The sequence below is a fragment of the Hypanus sabinus genome, chromosome 15, assembly GCF_030144855.1.
Source record: "Hypanus sabinus isolate sHypSab1 chromosome 15, sHypSab1.hap1, whole genome shotgun sequence".
In the NCBI taxonomy this organism is placed as follows: domain Eukaryota; kingdom Metazoa; phylum Chordata; class Chondrichthyes; order Myliobatiformes; family Dasyatidae; genus Hypanus; species Hypanus sabinus.
In genome coordinates, this window is record NC_082720.1 from 49,094,186 (window position 1) to 49,117,635 (window position 23,450).

The following is a 23,450-nucleotide window of genomic DNA, read 5'->3' on the forward strand; positions in this document are numbered from 1 at the left end:
GGAACCCTGGCTGATGGAAGATTTTAAGGCTCTGATTAAGATAAAGGATGAAGCATATGTTTAGTTCAGAAGGACAGGAAGGAATGAAACCCTTAAAGTTTAAGGAAAATACCAAGAGCAAATGGGTGTATAAAAGCTATATTAAAAGGGTGTCAAGGGAGAGAGTAAGACCCCTTGGGGACCAGCAGGGATCAGTACAAAGCCACAGGAGATAGGGTGGAATTTTTAATGTTATGTCTCAGTGTTTACTGAGAGATAAGTCATGGTTGCTCAAAAGATAAAGGAAACACGTGGCGATGTTTGGGAGAACATCCACATAACCAGGGAAGAGGTACAGTACTTACAGCTTTGCAGTCTATTAAGGTGAATAAGTTAACACAATATGACCAGTGCATCCTTGCATTTCGTGGAGGCCAAAGAAGAAATTATAAAGGCCCTTGAGGAGACATTTGCTTTATCATTAGCCACTAATAAGGCTTCTGAATACGGAAAGATGGCTAATATCATTCCATTGTCCTAAGGGGGGTAGCAAGGATAATCCAGGCAACTACAGGCTGATCAGCATGATATTAGCACAAAGCCATGCTGATTTCTCCTAATCAGACTTTGTCTATCCAAATGCTTGTAGTTCCTGTAGCTTAGAAGTCACTTACCTGTTATTTTTTATTTATATAAATGATTTGGAAGTGAACGTAACAGCTTGATCAGCAAGTTTGCAGATCAGACAAAGCTAGAAAGTATTATTGATAATGAAGAAGGAAGTGCATCTTAAAGACTTAGGGAAGTGGGCCAAGGAATAGCTGATGGATTTCAATAGAGATAAGTGAGAGGTGATGCATTTTGGAAAGTCAAACCAGCATAGGACTTTAGAGATACAGCATGGTAACTCTCCCTTGGTAACAGCACTTTAAAGGGAGAGGGAGAGCAGCCAGATGTCTTGGTACATAGTGGTACCAATGACATACGAAGGAAAAACAAAGAGGTTCTGAAGAGAGAATTTAGAGAACTAGGCAGAAAACTGAGAAGCAGGACCTCCAGGGTAGTAATTTCTGGATTGCTACCTGTGCCACGCGCCTGTGAGGGTAGAGACAGGATGATTTGGAAGATAAATGGATGGCTGAGAAGCTGGTGCACAGGGCAGGGCTTCAGTTTCTTGGATCATTGGGATCTCTTCTGGGGGAGGGATAAACTGTACAAAAGGGACATGTTGCACCTGAAACTGAGGGGGGACAATATTCTTGTGGGTAGGTTTGTTAGAGCTGTTGGGGAGGGTTTAAACAAATTTGGCAGGGGGATAAGACCTGGAGTGAAGGGGCTCAAGATAGGATGGATGGTGAAAAAGCAAAGATAATCAGACTGTCAGGAAAGGCAGGCAGATGACAGGACAAAATTGCAGCCAGCAAAGTGAATATCAATGCATTAGGGATGCAGAATCAAAAAGGGTAACAAATCCAGTACTCAAGGTGCACAGAGTGTACAAAATAAGGTGGATGATCTTGTTGCACTATAAAAGATGTCAGGTACGATGTTGTGGTCATCACTGAATTGTGGCTGAAGGATGGTTGTAGTTGGGAACTGAATGTCCAAGATTACACATTGTATCGAAGGGATAGGAAGGTAGGCAGAGGGGGTTCACGGCTCTGCTGACAATGAATGGCATCAAATCATTAGGAAGATGTGACGTAGGATTGGAAGATGTTGAATCTTTGTGGGTTGAGTTAAGAAACTGCAAGGCTAAAGGGACCCTGATGGTAGTTATATACAGGCCTCCCAACAGTACTGAGCCGGGATATGGACCAGCATATTACAAGAGAAAATAGAAAAGGTGTATCAAAAGGGCAATGTTATGATGGTCATGGGAGAATTTAACATGCAGGTAGATTGGGAAAATCAGATTGGGAAAATCAGATTGGCAATAGATCTCAAGGGAGTGTATTTGTTGAGTGCCTAAGAGATGGTTTTTTAGAGCAGTTTCTCGTTGAGCCTACTAGGGGATCAGCTATGCTGGATTGGGTGTTATGTAATGAACCAGAGGCCATTAGGGAGCTTAAGTTAAAGGAACACTTAGGAGACAGTGATCACAATATGATTGAGTTCAACATGAAATTTGATAGGGAGAAAGTGAAGTCTGATGTAGCAGTATTTCAGTGGATTAAGGGAAATTACAGTGATATGGGAGAGGAGTTGGCCAAAGTAAATTGGAAGGAGATGCTGGCAAGGATGACAACAGAGCAGAAATGGCTTGAATTTCTGGGAAAAATGAGAAAGGTGCAGGATAAATGTACTCCAAAAACATAGAAATACTCAAATGGCAAAATAATACAACTGGCTGGCAAGGGAAATCAAAGCTAATGTAAAAGCAAAAGTGAGGGCATACAACAAAAAAATGAGCAGGAAGATAAAGGGTTGGGAAACCTTTTAAAAACCGATGGAAAGCAACTAAAAAAATAATTAGGAGGGAAAAGATGAAATATGAAAACAAGCTAGCAAACAATATCAAGGTGGAGAAAAAAGCCTTTTCAACTACGTATATAAAAAAATAAAAGAGAGATGAGAGTGGAAATAGGACCACTAGAAAATGATGCCAGAGAAATAATAATGGAGACAAGGAGATGGCAGATGAACTAACAAGCATTTTGCACCAGTCTTCACTGAGGAAGACACTAGCAGTGTGCCAGGTGTTGATAGGTGTGAGGCAAGAGAAGTTACTATTACAAGGGAGAAGGTGCTCAAAAAGCTGAATGACATAAAGGTACATAAGTCACCTGGACCAGATGAATTGCACCCTAGGGTTCTGAAAGAGGTATGGTAGAGACTGTGGAGACATTAATAATGATCTTTCAAAAATCATCGGACCCTGGCATGGTTCCGGAGGACTGGCAAATTGCAAATGTCACTCCATGCTTTAAGAAACGAAGGAGGCAGCAGAAAGAACCAGTTAGCCTGATCTCAGTGGTTGGGAAAATGCTGGATTCAATTGTTCAGGATGAGGTGATGGAGTACTTGGTGACACAGGAAAAGATAGGACAAAGTCATCATGGTTTTCTTCAGGGAAAATCCTGCCTGACGAACCTGTTGGAATTTTTTGAGATTACAAGTAGGATAGATAAAGGGGATGCAGTGGATGTTGTATATTTGAACTTTCAGAAGGCCTTTGACAAGGTGCCACACATGGGGCTGCTTACCAAGTTAAGAACTTGTGGTATTACCAGAAAGTTACTGGCGTGGTTAGAGTATTGGCTGATTGGTAGGAGACAGTGAGTGGGAATGAGATGATCCTTTTCTGGTTGGCTGCCAATGGTTAGTGGTGTTCCGCAGAGGTCAGTGTTGGGGACTGCTTCTTTTTATGCTATGTATCAATGAGATGGAACACTTGGAGACAGTGATCACAATATGATTGAGTTCAATGATTTAGATGATGGAATAGATGGCTTTGATATGAAGATTGGTGGAGGGGCAGGGTTTAGAGGAGTATGGGCTGAACACAGGAAATTTAGACTAGCTTTTGGCATTGTGGTCGGCATGGAGTGGTTGAGCCAAAAGGATTGGATCCACGCTGTATTGCTCTGTGACTCTATATTAATGAGATTTACCCATCAACTAGAAAGTGTTACATCCCATCAGTTTCAAGTGAATATAGTTGATATCCTACACTCTATGCCAAAACAGATTGAAGATGCATATGTGAGTCTAGTCTAAGGAGTAGATTACTGTTGTGTATTTAATATTTCAGTATATTGTAGATATATTGTTCGATCAAGCATACTTTGTGTATTTAAATAATTCATTGTTGGTTAGATATAAAAGTACGTAACTGGCATACATCATGATGCTACCACATCATATGTGCACACCTCGCTAGAAGTAAAATGAAACGAAAACATGAACCTCCAGGCTACATGTTTTTTCTTTCAATTGGTTTTGTGTTTTGGAATTACAAAACAACAATTACAGTATGCAAATCACACTCAGTACTTAATTATTCAACAATGTAGATATTTCACATCTGTAGAGTGTATAACAGCATTTCAGCTACATGATTCTATACAGGAGATAAATAGATAATGTTAAAAGTTCAGAGCTGTTTTGTTGCTTGTGAATGCATGTCCATAGTAGTAATAAACCACATTCAATGTAAAATCAGCATGTTATTCAGGATTAACTATATATATATTATAGACTTCAATCACTGATACTGTATTACTCACCAACAAAACAAAGAATAAGCAGAATACAAATGTGATGAAGTAAATAGGCCCAAGGATCTGGTTTACTTGTTCAATCTCACTAAAATCAAAATCTCCAAGAATAATCCTGAACTGTGTAAAACTGAAACATATATTGTTAAAAAAATTCAAAACTTACTCCTAATAAACAAAAATGCAAGTTAAAGTCTTACAACAACCTACTGTTAGAAGGAACATTGATTTAGTACGAGCTTCAAAATGTAGTACTTCTGACTGTAAAGTCGCTACTATTTAGTTCATGTAACTATACTCTTTCACTGCTTTGCCTAGATTTACTGAATTTTGATTAGTTTGATTGTGTGCAGATAGTACCGTGGTCTTCTTGGTTGCTTAAGAGGAAATATTTCCAGGAAATTATGTTTCCAGATGTAACATATCTTTACTGATGTTTGGCTTACTGCTTGGTGCATTGTAATTTCAATTGTTTGTTACTGCTGCCAATTTTTGCAAGGATAGAATTGATCAGTCTGTTTTGTTGGTTCTGTGGATTTCCTGATGGGAAGGACAGAGGCCACTCCTTAGCATATCTTGACATTGCTCTCAAAGTATTGTATGGGAGGAATTTCTAGTTCCAGTAGCTTTAAAAGGATTACTCTATACATCTACTTTTTTCTGCCAAAAGTAATTAAATAATCTCAATAAGTAACCAAACTCTGGGATCCTTGTTAGATGAAGGATAGCTCTTCTTATGTTTGCTGGGTGTTGACAGGAAGTAGGTATATGGAAATGATGCTCCCCTTCTTCAAAGAGTGGGGTTTTCCTTCCTCCACCTTTGATACTGTCCTCATATGCATCTCCTCCATTCCTGGACATCTGCGCTCACCCCACCTTCCCACCGCCTTAACAAGGATAAAGTTTCTCTTGTCCTAACCTACCACAGCATAAGCCTCCACATCCAACATATCATTCTCTGCAACTTCTGCCATCTTCAAATGGATCCTACTACCAAATACATCTTTATCCCCCCCCCCCCCCCCCATTCTCCACTTTCCGCAGGGATTTTACCTTCCGTGTTTCTCTTGTCCATCCATCCCTCTGCAATAATCTCACTCCTGAATCTTATCCCTATAAGCAGCCGGCGCTACACCTGCCCATTCACTTCCTCCCTCACCTCTGATCAGGGCCCGAACAGTCCTTCAAAGTGAGGCAACTCTTCACCTGCAAATCTATCGGTGTCATTTATTTTAACCAGTGCTCCTGATGCGACCTCCTCTACATTGGTGAAGCCAGTTGTAAATTGGAGGACTGCTTTGTTGAGCACCTCTGCTCGATTTGCCAAAAGTGGAATTTCGCGGAGGCCAATCATTTTAATTTCTATTCCCAGTCTAATTCTGACATGTCGGCCCATGCTCAGGATGGAGGAGCAGCATATTTCGTCTGGGTAACTGCCAACCTGATAGCATGAACATTAATTTATCTTTCCAGTAATTTTTTTCCCACTCCTTCCCTCTTCGTCCATTCCCCACTCTGGCCTCTTATCTCTGCTCACCTGCCTGTCACCTCCCCCGGCACCTGTTTTTCTTCCCTTTGTCTCATGGTCAACTCTCCTCTCCTATCAGATTCCTTCACCTTTAGCCCTTTCCCACCGACCTGGCTTCATCCATCACCTTCTAGCTATCTTCCTTCCTCTTCCCTACCATTTCAGACTGGTGTGCCCCTCCCTTCCTTTCCTGTCCTGAAGAAGGGTCTCAGCCCGCAATGCCGACTGTTTATTCATTTCTATAGATGCTGCCTGACCTGCAGGTTCTGCCAGCATTCTGTGTGTGTTGCTTTGAAATCCATTTGCCACTCCTCAGACCATTTCTGTTACTGATCAAGATCCATATCCTTCTACAGCTCCTAATTTTGTTTCATCCGCTTTGTGCATTTACATCCAAATTATTCCTATAATAATGAACAACAAGCACCCCAGCACCAACTAATAGTTAATGGCTTCCATTCAAAGATACAACCTATAACCACCACCCTCTGCTTCCTTCCTCTGAGCTAATTTTGAAACTAGCCTAGTACAGACTAGATGGACCAAAAGGCCAGTTTCTGTGTTGTAGTATTGTATGTCTGTATATGTGATCTTGTTGAAGGCCTTGCTAAAGTCAAAATTTTGTCCACAGATAGAATGTCCACTGTTCTACCTTCATGCACATTTTGGTACCTCTTAAAAAAAAACTCAAAGATTCATAAAGCATGAATTTTCATGCACAAAGCCACATTGATACCTTCTAAGTAGACTCTGGCTATCCAAATACTGGCCAATCCTGTCCCTCAGAATCCCCTCCAGTAATCTCCCCACTACAGATGTCAGGCTGACCAGCCTGTAGTTCTTTGGTTTATCCTTGCTATCCTTTTTAAACAATGGAACAACATTAGCACCTTCCAATCTTCAGGAACATCACCAGTGGCTAATGATGAAGCAAATACCTCTCCACAGGTCTCCACAATTTCTCCCCTAGCCTCCCACAAATTCTAAGGGTGAAATCTGTCTGACCCTAGGGATTTATCTAACTTAATTTATTGTAAGTCTATAAGACCATAAGACATAGGAGAAACCTTACGTGTGGCACCTTGTCCAAGGCCTTCTGATAGTCCAAATACGCAACATCCACTGCATCTCCTTTTTCTATCCTACGTGTAATCTCAAAGAATTCCAACAGTGTTTTCCAAAGGTGTTTTTAAACATCTTTGAATAACAGTCCTAGTAGCTTTCTTTGTTTATCAATATACACTCTATGTGTGTATATTTATGGGTAGAGATCAAATTCTCACAGCATTTTTGTTAAAGCATGGGCATTATTGTTTACAATATACCTTTCCTTCTCTCATGTCAAATTATGGAGAATTATTTTCCGATTTTCATAAATACTTTGGATCACTGCAGTTTGTATTTTATAGAATTATAGAAATCTGAAGCATATTACAGGCCCTTTGGCCCACAATGTTGTGCCAACCATGTAACCTACTCCAAAAACTGCCTAGAATTACCCTACTGTATAACTTTCTATTTTTCTAAGTTCTATGTATCTATCTAAGAGTATCTTAAAAGACCCTATTGTATCAGTCTAGATTACTGTCGTTGGAGGTGCATTCCACACACCCACAACTCTGTGTAAAAAACTTACCTCTGACTTCCCCCTTGTACCTACTTCCAAGCACCTTAAAACTCTGCCCCCTTGTGTTAGCCATTTCAGCCCTGGGAAAAAGCCTCTGACTATCCACATGATCAATGCCTCTCATCATCTTAAACATCTCTATCAGGTCACCTCTCAACCTCTGTCACTCCTAGGAGAAAAGGCCAACCTATTCTCATAAGAAATCATCCTTGTAAATCTATTTCACCTCTCCATCTCATGTAGGTTGATGGCTGATGGTTTAATAAAATCCATGACAATAAAAAGAAAAATTCTAATAAATGTACAGTTACACATCATTATGTGAAAGGGGAAGTTGCCAAATGTGTGAAAACCTTTCACTGGAGCTGAACAGGAAGCTTAAAGAACTTGTGATATAATTTTACATTATCCACTTTTCTCTTCCAATGTTAAAAATCAATGGCTAGACCACAGTGACACAAACACGTGATAGTTTTACAAGTCAATAAAAAAACTACTGACCACTAAATTAAAAGAAATTGAAAACAGAATTTAAAAGCTAGATTCTCTAACTATTCTTTGCAACGTTTAAGTAATGAAATTTTAATACGTACATGCAATTGCCAAAAGTGTGAAAGCTTTCCACCTGGGTCCCAAAAATAAGGTAACCTAATTGAGCATACCCAAAAAACACAATAAAAAACATAACGGCAAATCCAGCAATGGCATTGGCACAGCGAGACAGGGTTGTTGATAGTTGTGTCATAGTCACATTGAAGCTAATATATTTGAAAATCTAGAAAACAAAGCAAATTTTAATTTCCAAATGTAGCATCTTCAATTTAATTTATTTTTCGCTGAAGAAAAGATTTATAAAGATATGTCTGTAAAATAATGTTTTCTGGTAGTGGGTTTAAATTTTTGTATAATAAAATTATTTCTTTTTAATTTTATGTTTAAATTTAATCTGTATGGATATGGGCTAATTACACTTCATCTGTGATTTCAATATATTGTAATTGATATATATTATATCTCTTACTGTACTCTGTATTCTTTTATGTGAGAAATCAATAAAAATATTGAAAAAGAAAGGGTCTGGGCCCGAAACGTCGACAGCACTTCTCCCTATAGATGCTGCCTGACCTGCTGTGTTCCACCAGCATTTTGTGTGTGTTAAAATAATGTTTATTTCCATTAAATACTGTTTTCATTAAATTTGACTGCTAATGGAAGTTAAAAAGTTTTGCTTTGTGTTGTATTAATGGAAAATAATTGTACATCTACATAATGTGGAGTTCGCCCGAGCAACTTCCCACTATGTCACAAGTGTGAAAGTTATCTGTGATAATTTTTTCTGATGTCACCTCGTTGCACATTGTGGATGTTACCGGCATCACAATGATAATTGTTCATTCCTAATTGTCTTGAACTGAAGAATTAAGGATGAATAATAAATTTCAGCAATATGGTTACTGTTGCTAAGGTTCATACTTTAAATTCCAATTTCATTAAATTACTTTAATTTTACAATCCCTGGTTGCCGTAATGGGATGCAAACACAACTCTGGATTTACATCATTAACTTAAGAGATTCGGCAGACACTGGAAATCTTGAGCAATACACACAAAATGCTGGAGGAACTCGACAAGTTAGGCAGCTCCATAGATGCTGCCAGATGCTGCCTGACTTGCTGAGTTCCTCTTGCATTTTGTATGTGTTGCTCTGGATATACACCTCTGGCTGCTGATCCAATAACTTAACTACCATACCTTCATACCTAGCCAGCCACATCACAGTGGCTACGTTCTTGGTTCTGAATTAGAAAGCTCTTTTTTAGAACTTGAGTTTTTTTCTAGAAATGCAAACACATAACTTCAGCTGATACATAAGTGCAATACTGAGGTGATGCATCATCGGAATACTCTTTATAGATTAAGGAATTAAACCAAGGTGTTTTCGGCCTTTTTGCATGGGATATCCCATAGTAGTATCTGTAAACAGCAAATAACCTAGATATGTTCTCTTTTAATACAGCAGTGACTATACTTGAAAACTACTTTATTAGGACAATAAGACTATAAGACATAGGAGCAGAATTAGGCCATTTGGCCCATCAAGTCTGCTCTGCCATTCAATCGTGGCTGATCCTATTTTCCCTGCTCAACCCCACTCCCTGGCCTTCTCCCCTAACCTTTAATACCATGTCCAATCAAGAACCTATCAATCTCTGCCTTAAATACACCCAATGACCTGGCCTCCACAACTGCCTGTGGTGGCAAATTCCACAAATACACCACCATCTGATTAAAGAAATTTCTTCACATCTCTGTTTTAGTTGAATGCCCTTCTCTCCTGAGGCTGTGCCCTCTTGTCCTAGACTCCTCCACCGTGGGAAACATTCTTTCCACATCTACGCTGTTTAGGCCTTTCAGCATTTGAAAGCTTTCAATGAGATCTCCCCTCATCCTTCTAAATTCTATTGAGTACAAACCCAGAACCATCAAATGTTCCTCTTATGATGACCCTTTCATTCCTGGAATCATCCTTGTGAACCTCTTCTGAATCTTCTCCAATGCCAGCACATCTTTTCTTAGATGAGGAGCCCAAAACTGCTCACAGTGCTCAAGGCGAGGCCTCACAAATGTCTTCTAAAGCCTCAGCATCACATCCTCACTCTTGTATTCAAGACCTTTTGAAATGAATTCTAACATTGTATTTGCCTTCCTCACCACCGACAACCTTCAAGTTCTGCCAAAATCCTTTGTGTCTCAGATTTTTGGATTTTCTTTCCATATAGAAAATAGTCTGCACAATCATTTCTACTACCAAAATGCATGACCATGCACTTTTCAACATTGTATTTCATTTGCCACTTTCTTACCCATTCTCCTAATCTGTCTAAGTCCTCAGCTGCCTACCTGTTTCCTCAACACTACCTGCCCCTCCACAGGTCTTTGTATCATCTGCAAACTTGACAACAAAGTCACCTATTCCATCATCTAAATCATTGATATACAGCATAAAAAGAAGCGGTCCCAACACTGACCCTGCGAAACACCACTAGTCACTGGCAGCCAACCAGTCAACCAGTTGGAGTTTTATTCCCTCTCACTGCCTCCTACCAATCAGCCAATGCTCTAACCATGCCAGTAACTTTCCTGTAATACCATGGACTCTTAACTTGGTAAGCTGCCTCATGTGTGGCACCTTGTCAAAGACCTTCTGAAGCTCCAAATTAAAACAGTCCTTTTATATATCTTACTTGTAATCTCTTTAAATAATTCCAACAGGTTCATCAGGCGAGATTTTCCCTTAAGGAAACCATGCTGACTTTGACTGTGTCACCAAGTACTCCATCACCTCATCCTTAACAATCGACTCCAACATTATCCCAAACACTGAGGTCAGGCTAACTGGTCCTTTCTGTTGCCTTCCTCGTTTCTTAAAGAGTGGAGTGATATTTGCAATTTTCCAGTCCTCTGGCACCATGCCAGAGTCCAATGATTTTTGAAAGATCATTACTAATCGACATCTTTCAGAACCCTAAGATGCAGTTTATTGGTTGTATTGTGCTTTGAGCTAGTCTGAGTTCATGAAATTAGTACTTTGAGTTTGTTACAACATTAAAAACTGCATTCAAATGAAGCTAGTAATTGCTTCCACAGCTTGAAATTTATAAGCATGTTGCATGACCTTTAATTGAACTTTGGGTTTTCTAAGAAAGCAGTAGACAGAGGACTGGCCAAGGTACAGGATGTTAAATAAGCTTACCATTTAGATTAAGGACTACGTATCTATAGACAGCAGTATTCAAATACCCATTTGTAAATCTTTTGGAAGATAACGTATATAGAAATACCTTTATCCATGCAATGAAAACAGTGAAGGCAATTATGATGTTATACCGGTTCTGCCAGTAAGCCAAAAAGTAGAAGTTTGCGTATGAGTTAGAATTCTTCAGAAGTTGCTTTAATAATAAGTTTACTTTTATCGTACGAAAGATGTTGTAAAAGATAGCTAGTAGAGAAAACTGAGAAAGAAAAAGGTGTTATTAAATCAAAAGTGAAGATAGTTTCAAATTAATTGCTTTTAGAAGTATAAAGCTATCATAATTTCCTAGACAAAATAAGGCTACTTTGAGAAGTGAGATGGTGATAGACATCCTTTATTTGCCCAGAGTATAATTTAGAACTGATTACAAACCATTTTCAGAAATAAGAAAATTAATGGTAATATATCACAGTCAATTAGATGACTGGTGGATAGCTGAGCTAGTCAAGCTTTTTATTATAATAATGGCATTTGATTGGAAAGAGACTAGAAGTACATCTTCTGACCAGGAATCATAGGGTATGAATGGGCATCAAAGGGAAAGCATTTCAAAGGCTGCTGATACACCTTACATGAAGGAAGGTGGTTGTGATGGTCAGAGTTCAATCATTAGAGCTGGAGTTTGCCATGACAGTGCCCAACCATCTTCAGCTGCTTCATTGATAATCTTCCTTCCATCGTCAGGTCAGAAGAGACGATGTTCATTGATGACACCAAAACATTCAATTTCATTTGCAACTCTTAAGCTAATAAAGCAGTCCATGAAATTATGCAGAAAGACAGAGACAATACTGAGATGTGGATTGATAAATAGCACAGCATCTCCAATGAACATCTCCAATACAAGTGTCTAAGCACCTAACCTTGATGTTCAATGGCATTCCCATCACTCTAACCCCATCATTAACGGGAAAGCTAAAAAAATACAATGACTGCAAGAGTAGCTCATAGGCAGTGTATTTTGCAGCAAGGGAGCAACTTCCCAATATGTCAAGGTTGTTCCACTATCTGTAGAATAAATTGCTTTATGAATTTAAGAACAAACTATTTTCTTTTCATGTTAAAGAACAATACTGACCAGAACAATTGTAAAGTCCAAGCAATTCCAAAAATTCTTGAAGTATGAGAACCTACTGGCGTGCAGCTCTATGCCTTCTTGGATGATATAGTTGAAGATAAAGAAACAAAATATAATTTCACAGGCAGCCAAAAATAAGTCAAATTTAGAAACATATCGTAGAAGTTTGACTGTGTAAAATTCAGATGAAGTGATGGCTCCACCAGATGCAGGGAATTCCACTAAGAGCCTAGTTTGCAAAAACAAAGATTCAGTTAATCTGAATGTACTAAAAGCAGAAAACTTATTTGAAACTTGGATTTATATTTTGGTATGTAAATATTTTAATTGAGTCTCAGGCATTCTTGCTGCCTAATGTTAAGGTTCACTTCTTTTATATATTAAATTTAGTTAACTATTTGTAAGTTGATCTTGAGTTCTGTAAAGACAGTCAATTAGGTGTAATTAATAAGTAAGAGTTTGAATGGAGCTACATCCACAGAATAATCAGTTGCAAGGGAGTAAAACAATAGCCTGGATTTTCCTTGGAGCCGGGAGCTGTCAATGTTCACTACACCAACAGGTTCCCACTTACATGGACGGAATATTTCAGCGGCAACTTGGCATTTGAAGCCACGCCCAAGGTGACTGGTGAAGCCATCAATCCTGTCAGCTGGTGACAATCTTTACTCATGGAAATGCATTGACAACCAATTTTCAAAGCTGTCACACAATTTGAATGGCTATGATATCCATAAGCATTCAGAAACTGTTAGAAATTTAACATAGCATAAAAATCTTATAATTAAGAAATTTAAAAGGAAAATAAAAACTTTAAATATCTTAAGCATTAGGCAATAGTTAAGTTTAATAGATTTAAGTTTGTACCAATAATTAAAATTATAAAAATCCTTAAATTGACTTCCCTTTGTCATAGGTATTGCTCTCCATTGAAATTGGTAGACTTGCTGAACCTCACTCCACTTCGATCTGGGACAAATTTCTCAGCTCAGTTGTCGGGAAACTAGTGAAAGTCAGCAATTCACCCCAGATTCCCAAGAGGAGTCCATCATTAAAGAACAATTGGGAAGGTGCCACGAAGACATTTCAGGAATTCTCAGAAAACTGCCAGTACAGTGAAACTCATTCAAACTAGCTGCAATTGAATTGAACATAAAGCGGGTCTAATAACATATGTAAAGGAAAGTTAAATGAGGGAAATAAATTTCACAAACCTGATGGTGCAAAACAAGTTAACATTTGCATTGTAGACGGTAAAATCGATGAAGATAGCTCTACTACCATGGTCAAGCCAAAGTTTTGATTTAAGGTGTTTAATCAACTTGTTACTATCTTCTTTAAGTTTTCCTAATTCGATAATGTAACCACCAGTGCTGTATGTACCAATTCTACCCCAGTGCCACAGTTCAAATTTCTGATTAGGATCACGATACTGCCATCTACGGGTACAACAAAAAAAGACATATATCAACAAATCCAGTGAAGTAACAGAAGAATCAGATTGGTTGTTCTGAAAATCTAGTGAATTAACATACAGTGTACTATTGGATCACAACATTTATGGGCATGTCTGAACCCACCACAGGAATAAACATAGGGTGCAACATAATCAGCCAGAATTTACTATGAGAATAATGGTAAAATTATCGTTTATCTTTGTGAGGATGGAGCAAATTTATTTAGAATGCATATTTGTTCACCCAGTGTCAGTATTATGGCAATTCCTTGCTCTTCCACTAGGTGGAATATTGCAACATTCTCCTTATCAATTTTAGAATCAGAGAAATGGGGAGAATTTTAACTATTTGTAGATACTCTGACCGCTTTTTAAAAATCTCAATATAGTATATTTTTTAGACAAAGTATTACTGTGATTTTAACACTCTAAGCAATAATTAATGCTTAACAACTGCCTAGGCCTAAAATGCTTTTGAATATGAATTCTAATTCCTTTAGATATACAGTATATATTTTTAAAAAACTTAAAAAAAATTACAACAATGCATTTCTTAATCTAATATTTACATTTTAGGTTTATTTTTCTGTAAAATACAGCATTATAGGAACTGATTGCAAAGGAATCTACTTGGTCCATAGTGAACATGCAAATAAGAAAAACTCAGCGACTGAGCTCACTTCCACTTCCTAACTCTCGACAGGTGCCCTGTAAGCATTCTTTCAATGTACCTTTTCAATCTGATGAATTTCTTTCTCTGTCATCTTCTCAAACAAGTTCCAGTCTTCCACCAGAGTCCTAGATCACTAGATGGCAAAATCAATCTGCTTGTCCATCATATTCATGACAACCATCACACTAATCCCATTCACCAGCATTTGGTCTGTAGTTTTCTATGTCTTGGTTATTCATTTGCTCATCTAGATGCCCCTTAAGCTTCATGAGATTACCTGTCTCCATCACTCAATCAGCCAATGTGTTCCAGATTCTAACCAACCTTGGAAAGATAAGATCTTCCAGTAAAGATGCTAGAGGAAGAAAATTTTAAGGTTCAAAAATTCTTCATAAGGATTGGAAAGGTGAGAAAACAAAAGTGCTTTAAATTGCAGACAGGGAAGGGGTGACCTGATGAAATATCTGAGAGAGGATGCAAACTACACCTTCCAAAGGAACTACTTTAAAAAATTGAAATTGAAAAAAAAATGTGCTTGTGTATTATTACATCACATGCAGGAACTTTTTGGGTTCTTGTAAGATGTATCTGCTCTAATGATGAGATTTTCCACACAACTGCCTTTTCCCTTGACTCTGCTCTCTGCTTGAGCTGAAATGTCTCTGAACCATGTCTGCCTTATATTCCAGCTGTTCCAGCCAGAATAAGGATAAGGTTTTCCTGGCCCATAGGTTTGGTGCCACCATCTTCTGCATTCACCAAATGACCTCATTTTCCACACCTTCCACAAGATTCAACCCCCATTCTCCCTTCACTTTTCCAGTACAATATATTAATTCAATGCTCACAATGTGTTCTCCAATGGAAGAAAACAATTGCAGATTGGTAGGGATTCTGCGGAGCACCTCATTTCAGTCTGCAAGCAGGATCCTGGATGTTTTGGTCATCTATTACTTTATTTTACTGCCACTCTAGGCAGTAAGGATGAAGTGTTATTCAAATTAACAATAACAAATAATCTACCCTTTTCTCTCTCTCCATAAGTGTAGCTGTATCTTCCAATTTCAGTCTGTTTCTTTGGTTTTAACCTCTTCTGTCTTTAACTGCTGGTATGTAAAGTAATTGTTACTATGAAAAGTTTGGCTACTCTCCACAGTTTAAAATGTATTTATTTTCTCTCCCACTTTTTCAGTTCTTATCAAGTGTCCTTGACCTCAAATGTCAGTTCTGCTTCACTTAATGTTTCAACCAACTGAGTGTTTCCAGCAATCTCTTTTTTTTAATAAATATATAAGTAATGGGTCAATGAAAATGTTCTTGATTGGCATTGATATAGTTGTGTTGGTTAATCCCGCACAAGGACTCCCAAATCCCTTTGCACCTCAGTATTTTTCGTATTTTCTCTCTATTTAGAAAATAGTCAACCCTTTCATTTCTTCTACCAAAGTGCATGACCATACACTTCTCAACACTGGATTCCTCCTGCCATTTCTTTGTCCATTCTTCTAATCTGTCTAAGTCCTTCTGCAGCCTCTCTACTCTCTCAAAATTACCTGGTCCTACATTTATCATCATGTCATCTGCAAACTTTCCAACAAAGCCAGCAATTCCATCAGCCAAATCATTGACATATGAGATAAAAAGAATCAGTCCCAACACAGACCCCCGTGGAACACCACTAGTCACTGGCAGCCAGCCAGAAAAGGCTCCCTTTATTCTCACTCTTTGCCTCCTGTAAATAAGACACTGCTTTATCCATGCTAGAATCTTTCCTGTAATGCTATGGGCTTGTAGCTTGTTAAGCAGTCTCATGTGTCGCATCTTGTCATAGGTGTTCTGAAAATCCAAGTACACAACATTAAGTGACTCTTCTTTGTCTACCTTGTTTGAAATTTATTCTAAGAATTCCAACAAATTTGTCTGACAAGATTTTCGCTTGAAGAAACATGCTGTCTACCTCTATTTTATCATGTGCCTCCAAATACCTTGAGACTGCATCTTAATAATTGACTCCAATGTCTTTCCAACCACTGAGGTCAGATTAACTGGCCTATAGTTTCCTTTCTTCTGCTTCTCTCCCTTCTTGAAGAGTGGAATGACATTTGCAATTTTCTAGTCTTCTGGAACCATTCCAGAATATAGTGATTCTTGAAAGATCATTACTAATGCCTCCACAATCTCTTCAGCCACCTCTTTCAAAACTCTGGGGTGTACACCATCTGGTCCAGGTAACTTATCTATCTTCAGACCTTTCAGTTTCCCAAGAAACTTCTGTCTAGTAATAGTAACTTCAAACACTTCATGCCCCTTGACAGTTGGAACTTCCACCATACTGCTAGTGTCTTCCACAGTGAAGACATTTGCAAAATACTTATTCAGATCATCCGCCATTTCTTGGCCCCTATTACAACCTCCCAGCATTGTTTTCCAGCAGTCCGATGCCCAATCTCACCTCTCTTAATCCACTATATAAAGTAAGCTCCAGTTTCTTTTACTCACAAAATTTAAAATATAAAAAAAAATTTGCAAAATTAAATAAAAACAGTTGTAGAAACTTACTCTAAGCCAGTTCTAAGGCCAAATGGTGATCGGTCCTCAGTTGTAAAAGAATATTCATCATAACAATCTTTAATCAGATCCTTAAAATTTTGATGAACAGAGCATGTATTGTTGCGCACCCTCAATTGTCGGATTTGAGGGTGTCCTAAAAGGATATTTTCATAGAAAATGTAGCTCTGGTCTGGATGCAAGGGTTGACCATTGTACCATTCTTTCCAGTAAAGACTTTCCAACAATGGACCTTCAGCAAACTGTAATTAATAATTTTATTTAATCAATTGATCTTTGATGCATGAAAATGTTCGCTTGATGTACATATCTTATCTTCCAAATTTACCACATGCATTTCTATGTACAGGGATCTTTCAGTTCTAGAGGGACCAATCAATAATGATATAAAATTCAGAAAAATATAAGCTGTTCCTATTGCCATAATGCTTTAGCAGTAATTTTATTGCTGGTTTAGATGTAGTGTGTGGTACACAGGACTGTGGCCCCATACAGACAGTGGGGATCAATGACATTTTTGGCATGCACTCTAAATTAATTGTTAGCTTTAAAGTCACTTTATGCAATCTGACAACTGGTAACATAAAACATGAAGAAGGCAAGTTATTACATTAATTAAATCTGTTCTTCCTTAATAAGCACTTTTATTCATCAATGGAGAAAGATACTTTTTGGAGCCCGGGCTCCCTGACTTCAACCAGGACTAGACTCTCTGTTATAATGGTCAGGCACACATGAAGAAAATCAGCAGTACAAAATAGTTTTCAACTTCAATAGCAACTGCTACGCCAAATTTCAAACAGCAGGCTGAACAGATAAAAGCCACAATCATAGAACCCGGGATCTGGCAGTTATGTAAGAAAAATCATTCTCACCAAAGTTCTTCATTTCAAAATTTACATTGCAACTTCAGTTTCACCATCTATCAGTCTTTTCCTCTTCTGCACCTCCTCCATTGAAATCAGACAATTAAATGAAGCCATTTCTATTTCTACCACCTCACTGCTCCCATCTGTCTACATACAGAAAAGCATACAGAGACTATCCAGTTTCACCTTATTTATTCTCATGAGTTCCCATTCTCTTAGGATGCCCCTAGTTAGGCCTTCACAACCCACAAAGTGACTGGTCCACCGGTGCACTCCATGGATGGTCTTCCTGCTGAGGGCCACCTACCTATCCATCTCTCCTGGTCTGCCTCTTGCCTCTCCTGATCTGTCCTGAGTATGCAGACCTGCTAGAGGTTTTCAGTAAAAAAAGGGCCACAGCACTCCCACCTCATTGACTGTGCTATTGCATTGCTGCCTGGCAATTGTCTGCCCCGAGGAAGACGCAGCTCCCCATGCAAGGGGCAACCATCTTCACTGAACTGGACCCTGGTTCATAGTTAGGAGGGTGATGAATGGAAGTCCGCTTTTAACACTCCCACTGGCCATTACAAACATCTCAGTTTAGTCAGTACCCCTGCAGTCTTTCAGGCTCTTATTAATGATGTTTTGCAAGAAATGCTACATCACTTTGTCTTCATATACCTGGATGATGTACTCATTTTCTCCAAAATCTACCACAAACGTACCCAACATGTTCAAAGAGTCCTTTAAAGATTACTCGAGAACTATCAGGCTAGAGAGGGTGAGTTCCATGTCTCTACAATCTTCTTCCTTGGGTTTATTGTCTCAAAGGGGAAGCTGCAGTTGGACGAGCAAGACCCAGGCTGTCAGTGATTGGCTGCAACCCAGCACGATCCAGTAGCTCCAGCAGTTTATGGGGTATGCAAATTTTTACCAGAGGTTCATCTGCAACTTTGATTTCGTTGCAGCACCTCTTGCTGCATGAGCTAAACTTTAGTCACCAAAGGAACTTGCAAAACTTTTCTCTGAATTCCAGAAGCTGAGGTGGCTTTTTAGGAATTTAAATTCCACTTCATAATGGATCCCATCCCTGTTCTCCCTAACCCAGAGCTGCCATTCACTGTTGAAGAAGACACCTCAGATGATGGGGTTGGGCTGTCCTTCCACAATGACTCCCCTTTCCCCATCATCTGACTATAAAATCCATCCCTGTGCTTCCTTCTCCCAGAGCCTTTCTTCTGAGGAGAGGAATTATGCAATAGGGATCAGAGAGCTGCTGGTGGTCAAATTAGCCCTGGAGGAGCAGAGACATTGACTGGAGGGGACTAAACATTCATTTGTGGTCTGGCCTATATTCAAGAGGTAAAGCAGCTAAATTTGTGCTAAATTTGGTGGTTTTACTTTTATAACCATTTTGATTTTATCATTACTTAGCTTATAGGTTCAAAGAGTCAGAAGCCGAAAAACCTCCCTAGACTGTTTAAAGCACCAGACCTGGTCACTGTCCCAGGACCCATCCCCCCAAGGTCCAGGCTGGTGTCACGGGTCCAATGGGAGATTGAAACCCAGGTAACAGCCCACTGACTCGCCTTTTCATCCCAAACTCTGTTTGTTCAGATGTATTACAGTGGAGATCATCAAGATGTGGGGCATAGATGTGGATGTCAAATCATACATTGCAGCCTGTCACATCTGCACCCAGACCAAGGAACTCAGATCATGTTCACAGGGGCTGCATTGTCCGTTCCTTCCCGTCATCTCTATGGACTTCATTATCAATCTGCTAACATTGCAATGTAATTATGGTGGTGGTGGATTGGTTCTCTAAGGCCTGCCACTTTGTGGCCACACTGAAGTTTCCATCAGCTCAGGAGACAGTCAACCTTATGCTACATCACGTACTTAGAGTGGACAGATTTCTTCGGGAGGTTGTTTCTAACCATGGCCTTCAGTTCTGGAAGGCCTCTATCAGCTCGCTGGTGCTATGACCAGTCTCTCATTGGGATTTGATGCCCAGTCCAACTCAGACCAGGAGACGACCCTGAGGTGACCACCTGGCGTAGTCACCTGTTCTGGGCAAAGTTTGCTCAAAGCACTGCGCCATTCTTCTACAGGTTTATCTCCTTCTGAGCGGACAGCTTGGTTACACACCCCTCTGTTTCCCAAGTAGGAGTCTGAGGTGGGAGTCCTGTCTGCTGAACAGCTGGTCCATCATTGTCAGCAGAAATGTGGTATAATGGTTTACAGTGCCAGTGACCCAGGTGCAATTTCTACCACTGTATGTAAGGAATTAGTAGATTCTCCCTGTGATTGTATGGATTTCCTCTGGGTGCTCTGGTTTCCTCCCATTTTCTAAAGATGTATGGGTTGGTAGGTTACTGGGTGACATGGTGTAATTGGATGACAAGGGCCTGTTGTCATGTTGTATCTTCAAATAAATAATCGGAGGAAAGTTGGACAGCCTTGCTGAAGTCCTCTCTTCAACAACAGCAGCAAGCCAAACTTTAGAGGCATTTGGGGCCTCTTTTCTATCCTGGTCAAAAGCTCTGGCTCCCCACCAATGATTTTCCTCTGTGGATTGATTCTCAGAAACTGTCGCCATGCTATATCGGACTGTTCAAGGTTCTCACCAGTCACTTACCATTTCCATTTGCCACATGCCATGTGTATCACCACTACCTTTCACGTTTCCCATCTAAAGCCCCTTCTGTGCAGTCCTCTGGCCTGGCTCCGATGGTCATCCAGCATACACCAGCTATTGGCTTCTGGGCTGGTTTGTGGCTGGCTGCAGTACTTAGTGGATTGGGAGGATTATGGCCCCAGAGGAAAGCCCTTGGGTTCTCTCCTGGATCTGGACCAGATTAGAGACTTCCACTGATGCCACCCAGATTGCCCGGCCATCAGGTGCCGGCCCTAGGAGTGGAATCCTATCATGCCTTGGTCAGACCATCTTGGGGTGCCAGAGTCCTCCAGGCTCCAATGTTCCTTCTCCCCAATTATTTTTACCTGCAAGAGAAAATCTGCAGATGCTGGAAATCTAAGCAATGCACACAAAATGCTGGAGGAACTCAGCAGGCCAGGCAGCATCTATGGAAAAAAGTACAGTCAACGTTTTGGGCCAGGGTTTCATCGTGAAACGTCAACTGTACTTTTTTCCATAGAAGCTGCCTGGCCTGCTGAGTTCCTCTGGAATTTTGTGTGTGTTGCTATTATTTTCACCTGTGTCTAGTTTCAGTTATCAGTGCACCTGTGCCAGATTCTGCTTGTCGACTTAAGTTCCTTTGTTTAGTTTGTCTTTGCTCATTCTTGAGCTTACCAGCCCTGTGTGTAGTGATTCTCAAGCCCTAGCCTGTATTTTCTACTAACCAATCAACAAGTAAATATCCTTTGTTCTATTCCGTCCTTGTCTCTGGTCTTCTCTGCACTTGGGTCCACCTGGTCCAAGTTTTTCCCAGTAGTTAAAGATATTGAACATCAACACAGTAACCTTGGTTCAAACCCAGCTTGGCTATCAACTTTGTTACATTTATGATTTGTAAAATATCTTGCTTTTGGGTGTAGTGGGGAGTAATTTTTAATGAAACTGCACTAACCATTTACTAAAAAAACTTGTCACCCATGAACTTATGTAACAATGGAAACGTGCATTTCCCCGTAATGTGCTTTGAAGTATCATCCTATTTGTGGTTTATGGGGAGGAAAAGTATACTCATTCCCCATTAATCTGACTATGTTTATTTCAACCTTAAGAAGATAAACATTTCTTATTCCTCCCAGATGTTAGCACAAAACAAGAAGGGGTACTGGGGAAACCTATCACTCCAAGCTAAATGTGGCCATCAGTGGTATGGAACAATGAGAATGCCAAGACAAAGGGCAAACTCATACACCTTACCCTCCCAGAGCCCTGCACAATCTTCACCATCTTGTGTGAGCTCCTCTGAAAGCATGCCAAATGAACAGCAATCACTGAGTTATTGAAATGAGATTTCTAATACTTGGACTTTAATCCCGCATCCCTGTACTTTCACTGGACTGTTTGAGTATCTTCCATTCTTTTGCTTTATTTGACTCAGACACTCCGATATCTGCTATTGCTTCCACCTCTCTCCCATTTTCTGCATCGATTATCTCTTGTGGTTTGGAATTATACACACTTGCAGGAACATACCAGAAAATGGCATCTTTCATGGTACATAACAACTCCCTTAAAACAAGTGAGCAAGAGCAGTTGAACATGCAAAGGACTATAGTGGAATGTGCCCACAGAATCTTGTAAAGGATGCAGGGATGCAGATTTAAGAGGAGTGTGAAGAGTTCCGGAGTGTATTCTTTATAAATAATGTGCTATTCTATCACCTCAAGGGACACTAGCTGTGCTTTTCCAATTGCTTCACGTGCTACTTGTGATAGGGGTCACTAGTTGTAAAATCTCTTAATGAGGCTCTCAGTCATCATTGTCACTACTAGCAGACCAAATAGATAGGTGCTGCTATTGGATCCCTGCACTGTGGATCAATAAGAATGATGAATAGCAACTGAAGCTATGCAATAGGAAGTGAAATAAAATGGAAAAATGCCGGAGACATTCAACATGTCAGGCAGCAGTTTTCCAGTTCATATCACTTTCTTTTATATATTAATTTCTGACTTCCAGCATTTAGTTTCTTAAAAAATTTAAATAGGAAGTGAATCTGCTTCCATCATTAAAAGATAGCATGAATGGATTTCCACAGACCTTCACAGCTATCTGCTTGCTCCAGAAGCATATGAATAAACTGAGCCAATATTAACAAAAAAAAAGGGGCATGTACAATGAACTGTATCTTCGATCACAACTTCATAATTGCAATGACAGCATTAGGGAACTGGAGGTGGAGCAAGATAAACTACGGATGATTTCAGAGAATGAGGGGTTGATAGATAGGAGTTACAGGGAGGCACACTCAAGTTGCAGAAGCCAGAGAACTTGGTTACTGTCAGGAGAGGGAAAGGGAATAGGCAGACAGTCCAGAGAACCCCTCTGTTCCTTGGCTATTCCCACCAAGTATACTGCTTTGGATACTGTTGGGGGCGGGAGGGGAAGGTTGGGGCAGACAACTGGGAGAAAACCATAGTGACCAGGTCACTGAATAAGGATTCAATAGTAAGGGAAACAGACAGGAGATTATATGGACATGAAAGAGACACCCAGATGGTATGTTGCCTCACAAGTGCCAGTGTCAGGGACATCTTGAATTGAGTCCATAGCATTCTTAAAGGGGAGGGAGAGCAGCCAGAAGTTGTGGGACATGTGACATAGATAGAAAAAGGTTTGAAAAGGTTTGATGTCCTGAAGAGTGAATATAGGGAGCTAGCAAGAAAGCAAAGAAGCAGGACCTCAAGGGTAGTAATCTTAGGATTGCTGTCTGGGCCATGCATCAGTGAGGGTAAGAATAAGATGATACGTATATGAAAACGTGGCTGAAGAATTCGTGCAGGGAGCAGGTTTTTGGATTTGTGGATTACTGGAGTCCTTTCTAGGGAAGGTATGACCAGTACAAAAGAGTCAGGTTACATCTGGACTTGAAAAGGAACAATAACATTGCTAAAGCTGTTAGGGAGGATTTAAACTAGTTTGGCAGGAGTACAGGAAACAGAGTGATAGGTCAGAGAA

General features: G+C 39.7%; 1 protein-coding gene across 1 annotated transcript in view; it reads right to left on the reverse strand.

Moving 5' to 3' along the window:
• Nucleotides 1-23,450, reverse strand: part of LOC132405224 (polycystin-2-like protein 2) — a 49,821-nt gene that overhangs the window by 12,569 nt on the left and 13,802 nt on the right. The window contains exons 3-8 of the mRNA XM_059989912.1: nt 16,935-17,185; nt 13,461-13,685; nt 12,247-12,475; nt 11,197-11,367; nt 7,948-8,129; nt 4,209-4,329 (exon numbers count right to left, since the gene is read on the reverse strand). Coding sequence (XP_059845895.1) covers nt 4,209-4,329; nt 7,948-8,129; nt 11,197-11,367; nt 12,247-12,475; nt 13,461-13,685; nt 16,935-17,185 — 1,179 coding nt within the window. The remainder of the gene's footprint in view (nt 1-4,208; nt 4,330-7,947; nt 8,130-11,196; nt 11,368-12,246; nt 12,476-13,460; nt 13,686-16,934; nt 17,186-23,450) is intronic.